The sequence below is a fragment of the Bos grunniens genome, chromosome 22 (genome assembly GCF_055505025.1).
Source record: "Bos grunniens cultivar Pamir isolate PY7600 chromosome 22, Bosgru_T2T1.0, whole genome shotgun sequence".
In the NCBI taxonomy this organism is placed as follows: Eukaryota; Metazoa; Chordata; class Mammalia; order Artiodactyla; family Bovidae; genus Bos; species Bos grunniens.
This window is the reverse complement of record NC_141186.1, coordinates 15566584-15587619: the sequence shown is the minus strand read 5'-3', so window position 1 is coordinate 15587619 and position 21036 is coordinate 15566584. Positions and strand designations below refer to the sequence as shown.

General features: G+C 47.7%; 2 protein-coding genes across 50 annotated transcripts in view; one reads left to right on the top strand and one right to left on the bottom strand.

The window, feature by feature from the left end:
- The window catches only part of ANO10 (anoctamin 10), a 268016-nt gene that overhangs the window by 245461 nt on the left and 1519 nt on the right, over nt 1–21036 (top strand). For 7 of the 18 annotated variants that reach the window (XM_086366266.1, XM_086366267.1, XM_086366264.1 and 4 more), the window contains one exon: nt 10972–21014. The exons of the other annotated variants lie outside the window; for them this stretch is intronic. In XM_086366266.1, the coding sequence (XP_086222392.1) occupies nt 10972–11067 (96 nt within the window). In that variant the 3' untranslated portion in view covers nt 11068–21014. Of the gene's footprint in view, nt 1–10971; nt 21015–21036 lie in introns of those variants that run through there. 18 annotated transcript variants of the gene reach the window in all.
- Nucleotides 13710–21036, bottom strand: part of SNRK (SNF related kinase) — a 160576-nt gene continuing 153249 nt past the window's right edge. For 24 of the 32 annotated variants that reach the window (XM_086366248.1, XM_086366249.1, XM_086366253.1 and 21 more), the window contains 4 exons: nt 20551–20674; nt 20249–20363; nt 17775–20111; nt 13710–17356 (listed from right to left, as the gene is read on the bottom strand). The gene's annotated coding sequence lies outside the window, so the exon portion shown is untranslated. The remainder of the gene's footprint in view (nt 17357–17774; nt 20112–20248; nt 20364–20550; nt 20675–21036) is intronic. The other 8 variants (XM_086366237.1, XM_086366244.1, XM_086366239.1 and 5 more) reach the window with 8 other exon arrangements.

Below are 21036 nucleotides of genomic sequence, written 5' to 3'. Positions count from 1 at the left end.
TAACTCATTATAGTCTGATTTTCATTTCTCTAATGATTAGTGATGCTGAGCATCTCTTCATGTGCTTTTTGGACATCCATATGTCTTTTTTAGGAAAATGTGTATTTATACCTTTGGCCCATTTTTTGATCGGGTTGTTTGTATTTTTGATATTGAGCTTCATGAGCTGTTTGTATATTTTGGAGATTAATCCCTTGGTCACATCATTTACAAATATTTTCTTCCATTCTGTGGGTTGTCATTTTGTTCATGATTTTCTTTGCTGTGCAAAAATTTAAGTTTAATTAGGTTCCATTTGTTTATTTTTGTTTTCATTTATATTACTCTAGAAGATGGATCCAAAAATATATTGCTGCTATTTATGTCAAAGAGTGTTCCGATGATATTCTACTATAAGAATTTTATAGAATGTGGCCTTATATTTAGGTCTTTAATCCATTTTGAGTTTATTTCTGTGAATGGTGTTTGAGAATGTTCTAATTTCATTCTTTTACATGTAGTTGTCCAGTTTTTCGAGCGCCCCTTGTTGAACAGATTGCCTTTTCTCCATTGTGTATTCTTGCCTTCTTTGTCATAAATCAATTGATCATAGGTTCGTGTATTTATTTCTGAGCTTTCTGTCCTGTTTCAGTGATACATATTTCTGTTTTTGTTCCAGTATCATGCTGTTTTAGTGATTGTAGTCTTTGTAGTGTAGTCTGAAGTCAGGGAGCCTGATTCCTCCAGCTTCATTTTTCTTTCTCAAGATTGTTTTGGCTACTGAGGGTTTGTTGTTGTTGTTTTTTCCATACAAATTGTACCATTTTTTGTTCTAGTTCTGTGAAAAATGCCATTGGCAATTTGACAGGGATTGCACTGAATCTGTAGATTGCTTTGGGTAAAATAGTCATTTTGAGAATACTGATTATTCCAGTCTAGAAATGTGGTATATCTCTCCATCTGTTTGTATCATCTGTGATTTTTTTTCATCAGTGTCTTACAGTTTTCAGACTATGGGTCTTTTGCCTCCTTAGGTAGGTTTATTCCTAGGTATTTTGTTATTTTTGATGTGATGGTAAATGGGATTGTTTCCTTAATTTCTCTTTCTGAGCTTGTGTTGTTAGTGTATAGAAATGCAAGATTTGTGTATTAATTTTGTATCCTGCAACTTTACTGAATTCACTGATGCTCCAGTAGTTTTCTGGCGGCATCTTTGGAGTTCTCTATATTTAGTACCATGTCATCTGCAGATGCTAACAGTTTTACTTGTTTTCCAATTTGGATTCCTCTTTTTTTTTCTTCTTTGATTGCCATGGCTAGGTCTTCCAAAACTATGTTGAATAAAAGTGGCAAGAATAGACATTTTTGTCTTGTTTCTGATCTTAGAGGAAAGGCTTTCAGCTTTTTACCATTGAGAATGACATTAACTGTGGATTTGTCATAAATGACCTTTTTATGTTGAGATAGGTCCCCTCTATGCCTACTTTCTGTAGAGTTTTTATCATAAATGGGTGTTGCATTTTGTTAAAAGCTTTTTCTGTATCTATAGAGATGACCATATGGTTTTTATTATCAGTTTATTAATATGTTGTATCACATTGATTGACTTGTATATGTTGAATCCCTAGGATAAATCCCACTTGATCACAATATATGATCCTTTTAATGTATTGTTGAGTTCAGTTTGCTAGTGTTTTATTGAGTATATTTGTGTTCATCAGGGAAATTGGCCTGTAATTTCCTCTGATAGAAAGTCTGCCAGAAGCTCTGAGTATCAGGAAAATGCATAGCCAAAGGGAACTGTAAGAAACGAAGATGAAAAGGAAAGATGGGGGACAAGTTGGGGGGATGTGCTGGATGAAGGCGCTCAAAAAGATCATAGCAGGCTTCAGTGACGATGGTCAAAAAGGACAAGTTAAAATTTAATCAGGATCAACTGAAGGTCTTGCTTTAAAAAAAAATCAATCACAGAAGTACAGGCAGAAAAAAAATCTGACCAGATCAAGTACATGTGGAAAAGCAGGCCTGTCTCCTTAGCTGCAAGTTCAAATAAGCTAGAGGTGAGGCGGCCAGAGAAGATTACATAACCAGAGGCTGCAGGAAGAGAATAATTTCCAGGACAAGGGGGTGCGACCTCAAGGCCTCCTGGGCCCATCCCTGTCTCCTGCCCACTCTCTTTCCCTGGATTTCTCTGCCATCTTCATTCTTTGGTGTCACCCTCCCATTGCTCAGAAAGCCCATCTCAGTGACAGCCCAGCCAGTTCCTTCCTTCATTTAACACTGGATCAGGTGCAGGCTCCTTCAGTGCTCCCTGACCCGTGGTCCCCTCGATCAGGTGCAAGCTCCTCCCTGACGCATGGCCCCCGGGCCCAGTGACACCTTGTTTCCCCCACCACACTCCTGCCTAACACCTACTCCATGCCTTAGCCTCCCATCTCTCTGCTGGACACAAGCTCAGCTGTGAAGGGCTGAGAGGATCCTGGTGCCTGTATAGTGCCAGGCACAAATAGTAGGTGTTTGTGCTTGGTCATTGGTCTAGTGAATTAGTAAGTGTACGTTCCAATGTGTCCTGGGCACACCAAGACTAGTGTCTCTCAAGCTCTAAATCTTGTTAAAATGCAGATTCTGATCCAGCTGGTCTGGGAATGAGCCCCAGATTCTGTGTCCGGATGGGCTCCCAGGTGAAGCTGCTGCTGCTGCTCCTTGGGCCACACTTGGCGTGGCAAGGACCAGAGTGTCATTAAATTACAGGCACTGCAGGAAAGACATGGAAGAGTTCAGGAGCAATCAGAATGCTCTGATACTGGGGAACGATTACTGGTCGCTCTGCATTTTAGGTTCTTGTGTTCGCAGCTAGCGGCAGTGATAGTACCAGCTCGTGGAGAGGTTGCAAGGCTGGCGGTGCAGGCGCATGGTAATGGTAGCCGCTCTCACTCTTGTCATTTCTGTTATGACTCCAACGGGGGACCTGGGGTCAGGCTGGAAGGGGTGATGGGGCAGATGTGGGAAGTATAAAGAAGACCTTTCTAATTATCAACATGAGCTAGCCCTGGGAAGGGGAGGAAGGGTCTGCTTTAAGAGGGGTGCCCTCCTTCTGACTGGGCATGTCTCAGCAGACTTTGCTGCCCACCTGGCAGGAGGGCAGGTGAAGGGCCAACCAGCACAGTCCCTTCCGGTTGTGCCTTGGTATGGAAAGGACATGGACTCAGGAGCCGGCTCTTTGGGAATCTTCATGGTGTGACTAACAGACGAGTTTTGTTTGGCTTCCAGAGTTAGAGAAGGTTGTGTTTAAAACAATGAAAAGGATCAGAAAGCAATGGTATCTTCCCCTCAAGGTAACTGCAGAAGACAGAAGCCCAGGGTGGCTGCAGGGAAGGGCGGAGGGCGACCAAGAGCTGGCCAGTGGTTGGTAGCATTGAACCTTGCACACTGGACTGCCCACTTATCCCCAAAGCGCAGGAAGCCCCTGAAGGGGCCTGAGCATCTTCTTAGTTACATTATGTGACATCATAGAGGGCAGACTGGGAGGTGGAGCCAGAGAGGATACCAGTGGTCCAGTAAAGAGCATGTCCCACCAGTTTCCATGGTGGGTTCATGGGAAGGGAGTCAAGATGTGGAGAGATAGACTAAGCTGAGGAATGATTAGGGGATGCAGTCAATGGAGTCCTTTATCCATGCATTTCCCTAATTGGGAAGCTAACCTAGTTTCAGAAGAGGATCTTGAGTTTAATCTGTCAGTTTAGTACCATCCAAAGGAAGCTGTCAAGTGGACTTTGGTTATGTGTGTTACGTGAGTTTAGGGGAAAATCCAGGCTGGAAATAGAGCTGTGTGTGTGTGCTCTGCCCGGAGCCAGTAGCTGAGGCCATGGTGTACGTGATCTCTCGTAGGGAGAGCATGTCAAACTGCGCTGTCCATGGTAGCCTTTAGCCACCAGTGGCTTGTACAGTTGCTCAGGCATGTTGGACTCTGCAGCCTCATGGACTGCAGCATGCCAGACTTCCCTGTCCTTTACCAACTCCCAGAGCTTGCTCAAGCTCATGTCCATTGAGTCAGTGATGCCCTCCAACCGTCTCATCCTCTGTCATCCCCTTCTCCTCCTGCCCTCGATCTTTCCCAGCATCAGGGTCTTTTCCAACCAGTCGGCTCTTTGCATCAGGTGGCCAAAGTATTGGAGCCTCAGCTTCAACATCAGTTCTTCCAATGAGTATTCAGGGTTGATTTCCTTTAGAATTGACTGGTTTGATCACCTTGCAGTCCAAGGGACTCTCAAGAGTCTTCTCCAACACCACAGTTCAAAATCAATTCTTCAGGGCTTAGCCTTCTTTGTGGTCCAGTTCTCAACATCCATATATGACTACTGGGAAAACCATAGCTTTGACTAGATGGATCTTTGTCAGCAAAGTAATGTCTCTCCTTTTTAATATGCTGTCTAGGTTTGTCATAGCTTTTCTTCCAAGGAGCAAACATCTTTTAATTTCATGGCTGCTTTTAATTTCATAACTAGTGGCTACTGACATTTACATTGGTTCATATTAAATCAGATAAAAAAACTCAGGTCCTCAGTTGCACTGACCACATTGAGTGCTTAATAAAGCATTGCTATTATCAGTGAGAGTTCTGTTGGATGGTGCTGATCTAGAATGAAGAGAGGGCCAAGAATTGAGTTTTGAGAATGCCAGCTCTTGAAGGCAGGCCAGAAGACCACCAGATAGAGAGGTGGGAGGCCAGGAGACCGGCTGAGCTGTCATGTCACAGAGTCAAGGGCAGAAGTGTTGGAAGAAGGCAGTTGCACCATGTCAAATGCGGCCGTGAAAACACTAGAGGAAGATCAGGGCACGCCCCTGGGATTGAGTGGTGTGGCACCCAAGGGGGGCCTCAGTGGGACTGCTGCAGTGGCTTCACGGAACTGGGAGCTACTTGGAGTGGTTGGGAAGTGAGAGGTGAGAAAACAATCAGGATAGACACGTGACCAAGTGTGGCAGAAAAGGGGGACACTAACTACAATGTCAGCATTTGGATATGAGGTGAAGGGGAGAGCTTTGTTTAATGAGAGAAACTAGGGTGTTTAGTAACCTGAGAAGACTTCTAGGGATTTATGTCCCAGATATATGCATATTGCAGAAGGGCATGGCAACCCACTCCAGTATTCTTGCCTGGAGAATCCCATGGACAGAGGAGCCTGCAGGTCTACAGTCCACGAGGCCGCAGAGTTGGACACGACTGACACTATGTGCATATGTTCATAAGGACACCCACACAGCTGTAACCTAAATATCCTGGTTTGGGGAGACTGGTTAAGTGAATTGTCCCGTCCATACACTAGAGTTCTTGCAGATAGTCAAAAGAATAAGAACTTTCTGCAACTCCTGTTACCAGGCCATCCCAAGATTTATTTTGCAAAATGCAAAATAGGGTATTTTATGCTGCACTTTGTATTAAAAACAAGAAGATAGATATTTCAAAAGTAACATATGCTGACATATTTTTTTTTTTGGGGGGTGGGGATCTTTTGAAAGAATGATCATGAAATTGGCAATTAATAAGAAATTGCCTCTAAGGTGAGGGACTGGGGCACAAGATGGGGTGAATTTTTTTCACAGTATTTTTTCTTTAATGCTGAGTATTTTAAACTATGCACATGTATTTTTTTATGATTAACCAGACCAACATTTTTTTTTTATTACTTAGCAAGATACAGAGAAAAAAACAAACCAATACTAACACTTATGCATCTATAACTGTTACCAAAATAAGCAAATCATCCTACCTCTTCTTCTGGCCCTTTTACTCTATATTTTTTTTGTTTTGTTTTGTTTTAATTTTATTGGAGTGTAGTGTTCAACAGTGTTGTCTTGGTTTCAGGTGTACAGCAAAGTGAGTCAGTTATACATATATCCACTCTATTTTTTAGATTCTTTTCCCATATGGGTCATTACTGAGTATTGAGTAGAGTTTCCTGTGTTATACAGCAGGTTTTTATCTATTTTTGTATTTTAAAAATAAACTTAAAAGTTATTCAAAAGGATTCATTTGAGAGAGAGGTTGAGTAATCAGAAGAGGAGAAAGTGAAGTGACCGCCTCCCTCCTCTGTGGCCAGGACCCCTGAACCCTTGATTACACCACCGACCGGAGCTTCATGAAGTCAAGCATATTTTTACTTCAGATGAGATTTGGTGATATTCCATCATGACCATCCCCTGTATCTATTGCTGGATAGCAAGTGACCCCAAAACAGACGCTGGCCCCCTCACAGTGTCCGTGTGTCTGCACAGGCTCACCAGGGTGCCTCTCGAGGCTGTAATCAAGGAGTCAGCCAGGCCTGCAGGTGTCTCACGGCTGACTGGAGCGGGGGTCCCCTCCCAGGCTCCCGGCCTCAGGGCCGGGACATCATCCCTCATGTGTGGGCCCCTCCACGGGGCTGCGCGTACCCGGCCGCCGGCTCCCATCAGAGCCAGTGAGTGAGAGAGGGGCCCCCAGGACGGAAGCGCAGCCTCTCTGCAGTCTCATCTCTGGAATGACGTCCCCTCACCGTGCTGTGCTTGGTGGTCTATAGGCGAGTCTTGGCTCCAGCCAACACTCCGAGGTAGGGGTTTGCACCAGGGGCCTGCCGACCGTCGATCCCGGCTCAGTGGAACACCTGTTGACATGGTCCTGTTGTACCCCAGCTCATCAAAATCGCATCTGCCATGAACGTGAGGGAAGTATGCGGGCATCACTGCCTGCTTTTCCTCAGAAGAGCCAGCTGCTGTCTCATCATCCTACGGTGATGCTTTAGGGACTCCCAGCTGTTTTTACACTTTCTGAGTTCTGTCAACTTGATAACATCTGGGAAGTTTGATAAAATAGGAAATAACCATCACCTCACCCTTCAAAATCATCAGGGAACATTCTCCTGTACTATGTAAGAAAAAGGCTTTGTTTTTAGGAAATATGTATGGATGTGCCTAGGGGCAAGGAGTGTGTTGTCTACAACTTACTCTCAAATGGTTAAGAAAAAGGTAATATAAATGATAGAGTGCAAAGCGGAACTAGTTGGTAAATCCGAGTAAGGGTGTTTTATTTAAGATCTCTTTAGTCTGCTTGCAATTTTTTCTGTCAGTTTGAAATAATAGCAAATTTTAGAGTTTGTAAAAAGAAATTCCCAAACCTTCTAGATGAACACTGCAAGTGAGAACTCATTTTATGAAAGATCATCAGGTACAGACTGATGATGACTGACCATCAAGGTTTGGGTCTCACCCTGAGAACCCACCACACTTTGCTCCAAAGCTGCTATCAAATCTCTGTGGTTGTAAGTGGGCTTCTGCTTCTGTGCTAAAGGAGGTCATCCACAAGCTGTTCATCCCCTCGCCAGAGCTTCAGCTCTCCCTGAGCTGTAGAAATGGCCCTTTGAAGGCACAGGGATTCTGATGCTGAAGCCTCGGGAAGAAAAGTGTGCCCCGGGAGGCGTTTGTGGTCACCATGAAGGGCAGGCACCATTGGTCTCAGCACAGAATTGTGCGTCTGCTCCATCTGCCCCTCGGGCTCAGCCACAGATAGGGACACATCTTGATCACCCCCCTTGCAGGGGACCCTGCCTGGGAGCCTGCCGTCTGGGGCTGCCTCTGCGCCCAGGCACGGCGAAGCAGGAGCACAGGGTGCGGGCCAGCACCTTCCATTGGCAGCCAGGGGGCTTTGTGGAAGGGGCAACACTTGTGTGTCTTTGAAGAGCAGCAGGAACTCACAAGCTCCTGTAACGCAGTGGGACCTGGAGACTGGCCACCAGCAGCCAGGTACTAGTCGGGGAGGTGAGAGCCGAGCACGGCCTGCTGCCCTGTCCTTGGTGTTGAGGGCGGGGGAGAAGGAGGGGACTAGAGGACCCGGAGAGAAGACCCAAGAGGCGGGTTCAAGGGCCAGTCCAATGTGTCAGCCTGGTCGGAAGCCCAGGGGTCTCCTACCCTCTTCCGGGAGCTGCAAGTTCTTCCCAGCACGGAGCATGCCAAGCCGGGTTGGAGAGCGTCGGTGGGTCAGTGGGACTCGGCTTCCCGGAGGGTGAGGAGCAGTCCCTGGAGGGCGGGGCTCCGGCGCCGTGGGGTGAGCTTGAGTATGCAGCATGTTTGAGAAGAGCTATAGTCTCCTTGGGTTGAGGCCTCTGGGCCCCGACTCACCTGCTGTTGGTTTTGTTCCATTTCCTTTCAGCACGTGCTTTCCTCTTGTGGTCGCCATCACTTCCTCCCAGCTCAGCACACGTGGCCATGTGTGTACCCAGGGCGTCACTAACTTTCTAGCCCACCAGGGGAAGCCTTCCTACTGATACCAGTTCCTTTCTGAAAACAGGAATGCTGAGGCCTTGACCCCAAGCTTATTAGTCATTATGGATGTTATCCTCTTCCCTTCCAGTCATTTCGTGCCCATCTAATTAAGCCTATATGAATAAGAGCATTTATCTGCGTGGCTTGCCACGTACTTACCTGGAATGCTTGGTTCAAAGGGTAAGAAACATATATGCCCACAACCTGAACAACTGCATGACTGTTTGGTGCAAGCTGATTTGTTCTGAATGTCCAAACAGCTTACGGAAACACTGGTTTGACTGCCTCTTCTAGAGCCGCATAACTTACCTGCGAATCAGCCGTGGGCTTTGCTGGAGACAACAGATATCACTCCACCCAAACCTGGCCGAGCGCTCCTAAAACACTGATCCTGTCTTAACAAAATGACTTGCAGGTCGTTCAGGGTAACAGGCAGAAATCATCTGTATTTTATGACTCCCACCAGGGGAGTCCCTGTTAGCAAATAGCTTCTCTCTTATGCTCTCTGCTCTTGGCTTCACACAAGAAAACAGTGACAATGGTAGAGGAAGAACTGAATAGGTGAAGACATGTTTAATTCAACATGTATGTAGCAACTCATGTTTCTAAATGACAAAGTGAGGAGACTGAGTTCTGATCTACTCCAGACCACGAGATTTTTGGTTATAACTTTTGTCAGAACCAAAGTCCGAGGCATAAGCAGGCTTGTGCTGGCTGACAGATTAACCTCAGAGAGGACCGTGATCTCTTTTTTTCCAAAGGTCGCACTAAAGAGAGCACTGACCACATGGACTGGATGCTCTGATCACACTGGGGTCTTGGGTTCTCTTTGCTCTCAAACACCTGGAGTACAGGTCTGTGCAGAAGTCATTTCTTCATGAGCAAAGCTGCGCTGTGTCCCAAGGCAGGTGTTTCTGCCGTGTACACACACTGTTAAGCTGGTTCCTCTAAGAAAGGTCAGTTCTGGGCATCAGTACGAAAGAGGAAGTGGGAAGCCACAGACGTGTCCCCTGCGGTTGGGTGCTGTGGGTTCTCAGGACAATGTCACGGCAGTGTGTCACTGCAGCTCTAGGGGACAGAGCGGTGGGGGCCGGGCTGGGCCAGTGCCGTCAGTTCTAGTACCTTCTGCCATCCCCTGCCCCCCAAGGGATGCAGGTGACGGGGAATTCAAGTGAAATGAAGAGGTAGAGGCAACACGGGGCCTCGTCCTTGTTCACGAGGCTTAGAGGTGGGAATTAGCCGTTTTGGGGAAAAGGAAGTCAAGAGAACAAAGGCTTACGTGTCTGCTCAATAGGGGGTGTTTTTCTTGTGGAAAGAGATCAAGCATCCGCCATTTCTGGCCCCACCTTGACCCAGGCGCTTCAGAAGGGGCGTCAGTGCCGGCAGCACCACGCGTCACAGGCACCCAGCTGGCCATTCCGAACCCTGGGGGTGGAGCCAATAAAATCAGAGTCAACATGGTGATCACGGCCTTCGTTTAGTCATCATGTTAACTTTTAGATATTACGATGACAGGAATGGAGGATATATATGTTGTGTTGATCAAAGGGCCACACCCGTGTAGATGGGAGAAAACCCAGCAGTGCCAGGGACGTTGCCATGGGTGACTGGTGCTCTGACGCCTTGTGGCCTGAAGTCATGCCTGTGACGGGGGAGGAGCGTCTGCAGTGGGGATGGGGCCAAAAAGGGGCGCGGCTGCCGCGGGCGCAGAGGCAGCCACTCACTCTCTCCTGGTGGCGACCAGTTGTGTTTCCTTAGATGGAGCGCTGTTCCCCCTTGATATTTAGGAAAAATGCTTAAATTTTTTAAAATTCTTGGTTGAAGCCTTGGTGTGAGCAGTGGCAGGTCTCCTACATGTCATTTAGTGGACTGTTTACTTCAGCCTTTCGTTTTCTGAACTCTGGGTCTTCCCTTCATGCCACAGTGAAGACCCATCCCCAAGTCGCATCTCATGAGAGGGACAGGGAGGCTTCTTTGGAGCGGCCCCTTGTGGGCGGGTGCTGTTACCCCTGTGTCCTCCCCCATCCATGCCTTGCCCCCCAGCCTGAACTCTGAGCCTGGGGGTGTTACTGCCCATTAAAGATGAGGACTGAGAGATCATGCCACTGCCTTGGCTGGTTCCAGACTCCTTGGGTTTCATGTCCCCAGGAACCTGAGTGACCTGTGAACTCCACAGGGGGTTCCTGACCTCAACAAACTCGTGCTGCAGGAGGAGAGCCCCCTGTCCATCGCCTGCCTCCAGGCTTCCAGATAGGAAGGGCACACCCTTCCTCCCAGGCCTGCATCCAGATCAAGAGGCAGCTACTTCCTGTGCACGTCTTGACCAGGAAGTGCCTCCTGCAGACCAGATGCTCTGGGTCACCTGGATGGCCCGGACAACTGGGTTAGTGTCCTGGCAGCATTGTGGAAGTGTTGGTGTTGTGGGCTGGTGGTAACAGATCAGACTGGTGACCTCTCTCTTCTGATAAACAGCCCAGGATCGTGTTGTAGCAGGGCCTGAATGATTTCCTCCTGCACTTCAGTTTGCAGGATAACATCACACCCAGGGATCTAGTTACTACAGTGAGTGCTGCCTTTAAAAAAGGAACTCCATTTTTTACAAGAAACTTGCTCATTAGTCCTCTGATTTGGGAGTCACTGTACTAGTTTTACGTCATTACTTGGCAAAACACAAAATGCTCTTTTCCCCTTCTTCCGCAGAATTGGCGTCGCCTTTGTCTTCTGTGTCCTGGCATTTTGGGCCATCCCTGTGACGTCACTCTTGCCTCTGATACGGCCACGATGCACATTACATGATGCGATGTTCCAGAAGTATTCATCATGGTTTTTATGTATATTATTTCCTCATGATTAGTCATGGCTTGTTTTTGATCTTACAGACACCGGTTCTTTTTGTTTTGATACCTTCCTCTCTTATAGACACCATCTGCGTTCTGACCTTACCCCACACGGTGGGGCCCACTGCCCTGGGCCCGAGTGGCCAGGGCTAAGGCATGGTCCACCTAAGCTGGCCTCGCGCCATCGCTCTGCTGTCCCCTTGGTGCATGTCCCCGAGTCCCGCCAGAGCCCAGAGCTCTTATTCTCCACTCTCATGTCTGGGCATGTCCACATTACATCCATTCGACTCGGCGGCCTTTTAAGCATCTGTTATCGCTTTTCTCATTATCCAACAAAGGAGACATGGTTTATCTTAACCTTTCCTGTGCCCGGATGATTCCTGAACAGTTTGACTGCCCGCGGCAGGTGCTGAGTAAGTGGCACTTGGTTGCCGGTTTTAGGTTTGCCCGTTCTTTATGTTTCCCTCCGTTGGGGATGCTCCCTCCGTTGGAGGTGCTCCCTCAAGCAGTTTGCCCATCACTAGTTTTCTTTTCCAAGTTTTAGCAACTCAAGTGCTTGTGCTTTGCCAACTAACTTCCCCACATTTTCCACACTTTCTTGTTCTTGTGCCCTTTAGAAGCCTTTAACCTCTGACCCTGGAGACTCAGAGGTTAAAGCATCTGCCTGGAATGCAGGAGACCCGGGTTCGATCCCTGGATCGGGAAGATCCCCTTGAGAAGGAAATGGCAACCCACTCCAGTACCTTTGCCTAGAGAATCCCATGGAGGGAGGAGCCTGGTAGGCTACAGTCCATGGGGTCGCAAAGAGTCGGACACGACTGAGGGACTTCGCCTCACCTTAGAAGCCTTTCTTTGAAACATACTCAAATGGATTTCTGTGCTTTTTATTAACTCTCAAACTTCCCAGAATTTTAAGCAACTTTTAAAATCTTGATTCAATTTGTGCTTAAAGGTCAGGGTAGGGTAACCAAGGTGTGTTCTAGAACTGGACTCCCTTGGTTTAGAGAGATTTAGCCAAAGCAGAAAAAATCTGAGCCAGATGGGACAGGACAAAACTTCAGCCTCATCTAGCATTTCCAAAATACAGGCAAACTTTCACAGGATGGAAGTGTGATTCGTTGGAATCCGAATCTCACAGCTTGGGCGAACCCAGTGGATAGTGGGGTGATGTTATAAGTGGACCAAAAGCAGCCCAGAGCTGGCATGCTATCAAGCAGGAGCCGGGCAGCTCAGGCTAGCAGCACGGGCTCTGGAGCCAGAAGGACTGGGTGCAGACCCCCTCTGAACTGTGCAAGCTCGGGCAGGATTTTAACTTCCCTGTGTCTCATGTTTAAAATGTTGATAACGGTGTGCCTCTCAGAGGGCAGTTACGAGGAACACATAGTATATGCACGTTGTATGTAATGTAAGTAAGCCTGAGCCCCACTGCCCGCGGAAAACAGTCTATACAGAGTGTTCACCCTACGCTGGGGCCCAGGTGCCCACGGAGGTGTCTGTTAAGATTTCTCACTTAGTGATTTTGTGTGGATTTTTGGATGTGTTAAGGATCACTTAACTTGGAGAAAACATCAGCACCTGCTGTGTAACCTAAGTGTTGTTTGTTGTTCAGTCACTCAGTCTGACTCTGCCACCCCATGGACTGCAGCACACCAGGCCTCCCTGCCCTTCACTGTCTCCCGGAGTTCGCTCAGACTCACGTCCATTGAGTCAGTGATGCCATCCAACCATCTCATCCTCTGCTGCGCTCTTCCTTTTGCCCTCAATCTTTTCCCATTTTCAGGGTCTTTTCCACTAAGTCGGCTGTTCGCATCAAGTGGCCAGTGTTGGTCACTGTTAATTAAGTTACAAGTAGGTGACAGAATGTAACAGACATTAAAAGTTATGTCAGCAAAGCAGGAGGAAAAAAGAGGTTTTGACACAGAAGCACAGTGAGAAATGGAGGAAATGGGGAGGAGCGGGGAGGTCAGTAGCCGAGACGCCCGTGAAGCTGGCACAGAGGAGCATGTGTGATGCACGAGGACTTGGACTCTGCCTGAGCTCACTGCCTGCGGGAGACAGTCTATACAGAGTGTGTTTGCCCTACGCGGAGGCCCAGGGCACCCACGGAGGTGTCTGTTAAGACTCTCACTTCGTGATTTCATACGGATTTTGGGTAAGCGGTAAGGATCACTTGACTTGAAGAAAATATTGGTGGAGTGGGAAAGGACACCGGCAGAGAGCAGCTCTGATGAGCGCCTTTCATTTTTCCTAACGTTTCCCAAACCCAGGGAGGTGAGGCAGACTCTCCCTGGTTGCGCTTTGCCATCTTAGCAACCCGTGCCTTGCCGCCGCCTGCGGAACCCTGAGGCCCGTAGCCCTGGCAGGTCTAGGATGATGAACAGCTCTGATGGGCTGTGGCTGGTAACACGTGCGGCTCGGGTTCCTGGCTCCAGCAGCGTCAGCGCAGCACACACCCAGGGCGGCTGAGAACCAGGCCTCGGGCCTCTGTGGGCCCCTCACTCTCAACTGGATGTTATCTGTGAGGTTTTCATTTGAAATGGCTTCAGGTCCTGGGAATTTTGCTCTGAAATTCAAATATGCAGAGAACACAGGCTCAAAATATGACTTTTTAAAAATTTTATTACACTACAGTTGATTTAGAATATTGTGTTAGTTTCAAGTGTACAGCTACAGATTCTTTTCCATTATAGGTTATTGCAAGATATTGAATGTAGTTCCCTGTCCCATACAGTAATTCTTGTCATCTTTTTTATATATAGTGATGTGTATCTATTAATCCCATACTCTGAATTTATCCATCTCACCCGCCTTACCCTTCGGTAACCATGTTTTGTTTTGTATGTTATTGAAGTATAGTTAATTTACAATGTTCCTGGTGTACAGCAGAGTGATTGTTATGTGTGTATATATATTCTTTTTCGTGTTCTTTTCCACTATGGTTCATCACAGGACATTATTGAATATAGTTTCCTGTGGTATGCAGCAGGTTCTCATTAGTTATCTCCTTTATACACAGTAGTGTGTTTAAGTCAACGCCAGTCTCACAGTTCATGCCACTCCATCCCCTTAGAATCTGTAAGTTTGTTCTCTGCATCTGTCTGTTTCTGCTTTGCAGATAGGTTCATCTGTACAGTTTTTCTGGATTCCACATAGAAAAAAGTTGTATAATATGGAATCTATTTCTGACTTACTTCATTCTGTGTGACAGTCTCTAGGCGTATCTACATCTCTGCAAATGGCACTGTTTTGTTCCTTTTAAGGCTGACTACTATTCTGTTGTGTATATGTCCCACATCTTTATCCACCCCTGTAGATGGACATTTAGGTTGCTTCCATGTCCTGGCTATTTTAAGATGTGCTGTAATGAACATTGGGGTGTATCTTTTTGAATTATGGTTTTTCCAGGTATATGCCCGGGGGGCAGGACTTCTGGGTCAATTGGTAGTTCTACTTTTAGTTTGAGGAACTTCCATACTGTTCTACGTAGTGGTAGTAGGAATGTAAATTGGTACAAACGGTGAAGGAGGGTTTCCTTTTCTCCATATCCTCTCCAGCACTTCTTGTTTGTAGATTTTTTTTTTTATGATGGCCATTCTGACTGGTGTGAGGTGATACTTCACTGTAGTTTTGATTTGCATTTCTCTAACAATTAGTAATGCTGAGCATCTTTTCATGTGTTTATTGGCCATGTCTGTCTTCTTTGGAGAAATATTTGCAAATGAAGCAACCAACAAGGATTAATATCCAAAATATACAAACAGCTCATGCAACTCAGTATCAAAAAAACCAAACAACCCAATGAAAAAAATGGGCCAAAATAGACATTTCTCCGAAGAAGACACCCTCACTTTTAATCTCTGTGTCTTTCGTTCTAAAGTGGGTCTCCTGCAGGCAGCATGTGGTGGGTTCTTGTTTTATTATTCAGTCCGTCACTCTGTGTCTTTTGATCAAAGCATTTAGCCCACTGACATGTAAGACTGTTTATTGATGGGTCTGTATTTACTGACATTTTAAATTTCTTCTTTGTTCTTTTCTTCTTTTTGTGGCTTGATAATTTTCTTTTGTATTACGCTTGAGTTTTTAATGATACTTGTGAGTCTACTGTATGTTTTTGATTTGTGGTTACCGTGGTTTTCAAATTTATTAATTATTTCAAGTTTATTATTATTTTAATTATTATATCTGCTTGGTTTAGACTGATAGTCGTGCACTCTTTGCTATACATTCTAAAAGATGTACATTTTCCTACTCCTCTCCTCCACATTTTGTGATTCTGATGAATCACAAAAAATCACAAAATTACATCTTATGGTTGATTTTTTGTGTGTGAAAATGATGATGTGCTGGCTTATTTAATCGATCTTCAATCCTTCTATGTCTCTGCCTTTCCTAATGTGGCTTTCCCTTTCCTATAGGTTCTTCCTTTTCTCTGTTTAGAGAATGCCTTTCAGTATTTCCTTTAGGATAGGCTTAATATTGCTGTATTCTTTCAGTTTTTGCTTATCTGAGAAATTCTTCCCATCTCCTCCTATTCTAAATGATAATCTTTCTGAATATTGTCCTAGGTTGCAGATTTTTCCCCTTTAGGACTTTGTAGGCCAGAGAGCGGTAAGACACATTCAGCGCTTCTGCAGAGAAATCAGCTGGTAGCCTTAGGGGGGTTCCCTTGTAACTGACTTTTTCTCTTGCTGCCTTTAGAATCCTGTTTAACTTTTGGCATTTTAATTATGACACGTCTTGGTGTGGATTCATCCTGTTTGGGACATTATTTCTTTCACCTGGATACCTTTTTCCTTCTTCAGGTTTGGGAACTTTTGAGCCGTAATTTCTTCATATACATTTTTGATCCACTTTTCCCTTTCTCCCCCTCCTGAAATTCCTGTAATGCATAGGCTGGCATGGTTTAGTATTATCTTATATACCTAATATGTTTCTTTCATTTTTTTCTTCTTTCTGTCTGCTGTTCTGATTGGGTGATGTCTGTTACAGGTCACTTATTGGTTCTTCTGAATTGCTTAGTTTGCTGGTTTTTAACCTTGGTAATTGAGTTGTCTGATTTTGACTGGCTCTTCCTTATGGTTTCCAGTTCCTTGTTACAGGGATCTGCATTTCTATTGATAGCCTTCTTAATTACTTCAGCGTTTTTATGCCTCCTCTGGAACTTGGGGCCTGCTAGACTGGAAGGGTCTGTTTGCTCTTTCAGGGGATCCTCTTAGGAGTAGTTCCTCTACTTTTTCATTTTATATGTATTTCTTTTTCTCTATAAACTTAGGAGAAACTGTGATGTACTATGGTCCTGAAAGACTTTTATGTGGGAACACCCCTCTGTAGAACTATGTCACTCTAGTATTTCTGGTTCAAGGACTGTATTTGTTGTGGACACCAGCCATGTCTTTGGCTCAGGCTGTGCTGGCCACTGTCCCCTTGAGGGTGGGGTGTGCTTGGTGCTGTGATGATCACAGCCACCTCTTTGCTCGGTGCCAGTCACGGCCCTGTTTGGGGTAGGGGTTGCTGCCCAGTTGTTGCGAGTAGAAGCCCCCAGACCCGGATCTAAGCTGCAGTGAGAGGGAGGTGGGACTGGAGCACTCCTGCTGGAACAGGCAACTCTGAGACGCTGCCCGCCACCCAGGATGCACAGCCACAAAACTGACCTGTCTCCACTGCAAGAGGTCTTGCATCAGCTCCACCTGCCTTGGGCATGCGCATACTCACACGGTGTGAGACCCTGCCACACTGTGAGCACCCTGAGAACGAGGCTTCCAGGGTCTGCCCTGGACCACACCACCAAACCAAGTCTCCTCCTTCCGCCAAAGCCCGAGTTTCAGTACCAGGCACATATGTTAACAGCAGGCGCATGTCTCGGGCTGGGAAGCATGAGAATGTGGCTGCTGTCAGTTTCGGCTCCTCTCTCTGCTGGTGGCCAGTGCACTGTCCTCGTGGGCAAAGTCCAGGCCCCTGCAGCCTCCCCTCTGTCCTGGCACAGGAGGTTCCCCAGGTGCGGAAACCTGTCCTCTGTCGCAGCTCCCTCCCTTGGGGCACAGGCCCCACCTGGATTCTCCCTGCCCTGTTTTTTTCCTCTAGTCTTAGCAGATTACGTGGGGGTCTTTCTTTCAGTGCTGGGTATTTGAGATACCCAGCTGCTCTCGGCTGGTGTTCTGTGAAAATTGTTCCAGTTTTAAGTGTAGTTTTGATGTATTTGTGGGTGGAGTGGACTCTGCGTTCTTCTACTTCACCACTTCAGTCGCCTCCTTCCAAAAGATATAAGTAGACATTAGTTTTCTTTTTTAAGTCAAACTGACACTTATGTTCCCCAGGGTCGGCTCATGCAGTTACTGAACTTGTGGCCACCACACCTCACGGGGTGGGGGAGCTGGGTTTGGACCTTCTTGGTTTCCAGCAGGGACCCAGCTGATATCGGGCGTCTTTCCATCCTCCTCCTCCCCCAGCTCTACCTGCAGACCCCCTTCCCTTCACCAGAGCCAGCCCTGAAGGCCTGAGGGGCTGGACCCAGGTCTGCACTGTTACCAGGCCAGGTCACCATCTAGACTCAGAAGCCCTGGCACTTGAAGTGCAGCTCGTATTACGGTGTGTGCTCACTGGTCCCAGACATGTGGCTGGGTTCAGAAAATGATGCTAACTTAAGGAAGGTGGGTGTGTCTCACTCACCTGTGCTGTTCTCGCAGCGGCTTAGCTGTCCTCTCTCGGGCTGCTGCTGGAAATGTGCTGGGGGCCCCCCACAGGTAGTTACGGAGCACCAACCGGGGGTGCAGCTGCTGGAGGCCCCGGGATGGGGTCAGGAGAGGAGAGCTGGACATTCCGCAGAGAGCCCGACAGCCCGAGTAGAGTCCAGGAGAGAGACATGATGGAGACGCATCCTCTGGGCTGAGTGTTCCGGGAGGAGCCAGGCTGAGGGGCAAAGCTCAGCAGCAGGGCAGATGAGGCAGACGGCAAAGGAACTGGTGCTTGGGGAGCACAGCCAAGGCTGCAGGGTGAGAGAGAGAAGGGGGACTTGAGCCTTAGCCCTGAGTCTTCGGGAAGCCCTCGAGTGACATGTTTCTGGTCCCCTGTTCTAAACACGACTCGGGCTGCCTTTGGAGACGGGTGGGGGATTCTAGGAGGTAGTTTCAGGGCAGGAGGGGCAACAGTCCTAAGGTGGGAGGAGGTGGTGTGCTTGGCAGGCGGAGGCCACAGGACCTGACGGGGAGGGGCAGGGAACCATCTGTGATGACCTCCGAGTTTGGGGCTGAGCAGGGAAGACTGAGAGAGAGCTGGCGGGGGGCGCGGGGAGTTGCTGCTCGCTGGAGGGACTTCCCTCTAGGTCTCTCAGACAAAGCTCACCTTTGTGAAAACGAGGTGCAAGTCAGAAGGCCTGCTCTCTACTTTCCTCTTTTCAAGGAATGGCAGACCCTTGCTTAGTCTGCCCTGACTCTTAACTACATGATCTCAAGCTAGTGACGCGGGCAGAGAAGACAGGCGCGTGGTCACCGGGCTGAACAGCAAGCACGGGCAGAGCTGTGGGCAACGGAGGCCCTGGTCCCCTTCTGCCCGCGTCACCCCCCCGCCCACCTTAACTGCCAAAGTGGCTTCCTTCCGGGTAGTGCTTCTCCACCCCAGCTACACGAGAAAATCACCCAGGGGAGCCTTCCATTAAATCAGAATGGAGGGGAAGTAAGGGTGGCGCTCTGCCCTGAGACAGCCTGCAGCATACGGGGGAGAGGAACGCGCAGGGTCCTTCTGGGGGAAGGGGTAACAGCAGCTGCCAGCAAACTGGAAACTGGGTAGGGTGTCGTCAGCTGACCTCCTGAGTCAGGTGAAGAGAAGGGTCCCGAGAGTGACTGCGGGCTCAGCGAGGCCACGAGTCTGGGAGGGGAAGGCCATGTCTATGGACGTGCGGAGCGGTGCAGGTTTCAGACAGCACTTCTCTACTTCTCTGCAGGGAAGAGGGATCCTGTCGCTTACCTTGTCTCAGGTTAAGCTGCACATTTGGCCAACACACTTAGCGAGTTGGTTCCTGTTAAGAGGCAGACCTCTGAGATACTGTGGGTTTGGTTCCAGACCACTACAGTAAAGCAAGATGTGAATTTTTCTTTTTCTCCTGTATATAAAAGTTATGTTTATACTGTAGTATAGTCTATTAAGTGTGTAATTGCATTATGTTTTAACAAACATTGTACATAACCTTAAAAATAATGCTGTTCAAAATGCCACCAATAGAATTGTTCATTCAACACAGGACTGCCCACAAACCTTTAGTTTATTAAAAAAAAAAAAATACTGGGAAGCACAGTAAAAGGTCTGCCTATATAATCATTGTTAATAATGATACCAAAAATAAGTCTGTGCTTTTTAAAGAATAATTTGGAACATGAGTGTTTTAATGACTCATGAGTTAAGGAAAATTTTGTTTGCTCTTCATTCTGATGCTTCTTAATGGGAAAGAAGTCAGCATTATTATCGTGCTTACATTTTTAAAGGTTTTGATTCTAAAGTCCCCAAAGAAGCCAGCTACTTTGTTTTTTTAAGGGAATGAGGTTGCTCCTTCCCACTCCACCCTCTTCAGCAGTGCAGCTGAAGCGCCCTCACCAAAGAGCTGAGCTGCGGGAGGCAGCCTGGGGTCCACCCCAGCACCCTCAGCACAGACTGTGGTCTGGACCTGCCCAGTGACCCAGTTTGCTTTCTGGTAAAAGAAGGCAGACCACAAATCAGACTGCCAGGCCTCAGTTTGTCCATGGAGGGACTTGGAGGGCCTGGTAAAAGTTCAAGAGAGTTCTGGCTCCCTCTACATACCAGCATGATGACATCTTAACATCTCAGGGAGGGACCAAGAGTCTCCGTTTAACAAGGTCCAGGGACCAGAGTACCAAATCATCATCAAGGTTCCTTCAGAAATTTTATGCTTCTCGAGTTAGTTCTGCTAAAGCCCCCCATTTCGCTGGAAGGCGAGGAGGATGTGGGCAGTTTCATTACGAGTTCCATGACCGCACACTGTGAGGGGATGCAGACCTGTGAGCAGTGGAAAGCAACTGGGTGACCCAGGGGAGCCGTCTCAAGGCCAGATGGCCTCCAACCCCATCTCTCAGGCAGCAGCCGTGGAGACCTGCCCCGATTGTGCCGGAAAGGTTGGTGCGTCGCTCACTGACCTCACATGCGGTTTAACTCTTCACCTCAGGCAGGCGGGCTGTGGCAGTTTGTTCCCTCTTAGGTTTTTCTTTAGGGTCTTAGGGTCTGGTCCTGCTCTCTGCTCAGCATAGCCAGCTGGGGGTGTGGAAGACAAGGGGGAGACCTTGTTGAGCCCCAGCTCCTCACCCACTGTGGTCGATGTGGCCTTTGGGGATCACAAAGCTCCACGAGACAGATGGAGGCCTACGGGACCTGGGGTGGGAAGTGGGGATCAGGGGAGGGTTGGCCCAACCCAGAGGCCGAGGGGATGGAGAGTCCCTACCTTTGATTCCAGCCACGCAGTCCAGTGCAGACCCCTGCCCTTAGGAGCTGCCCTCAGTGGGGCCGGCACTGCAGGTGGGAGTCATCCAGCCGGTGGGTTCAGAGTCTCCTCCCAGGCTTTGGACCTGAAAAGAGAGTCAGCTCCAGAATTAGGGCACTTGGAGCAGGGTCGTTCAGGGGAGAGGGCCTATCCACAGCCACACAAACAGATCGGGAGGCTGTCTGCACCTCGAGGCTGTCTGAACCTCAGAGGTGCCTTTCAATCAAAATTCATTTGATCAAAACCCATTGTGGATATTTCCCTGGTGGTCCAGTGGTTAAGACTTCGCTTTCCAGTGCAGGGCATGCAGGTTCAATCCCTGGTCAGGGAGCTAAGGTCACATGCCTTTTGGCCAAAAAACCACAACATAGAAACAGAAGCAATATTGTAACAAACTCAATAAAGACCTAAAAAAAAAAAAAAAACCTCATTATGATTTCCCTTCCC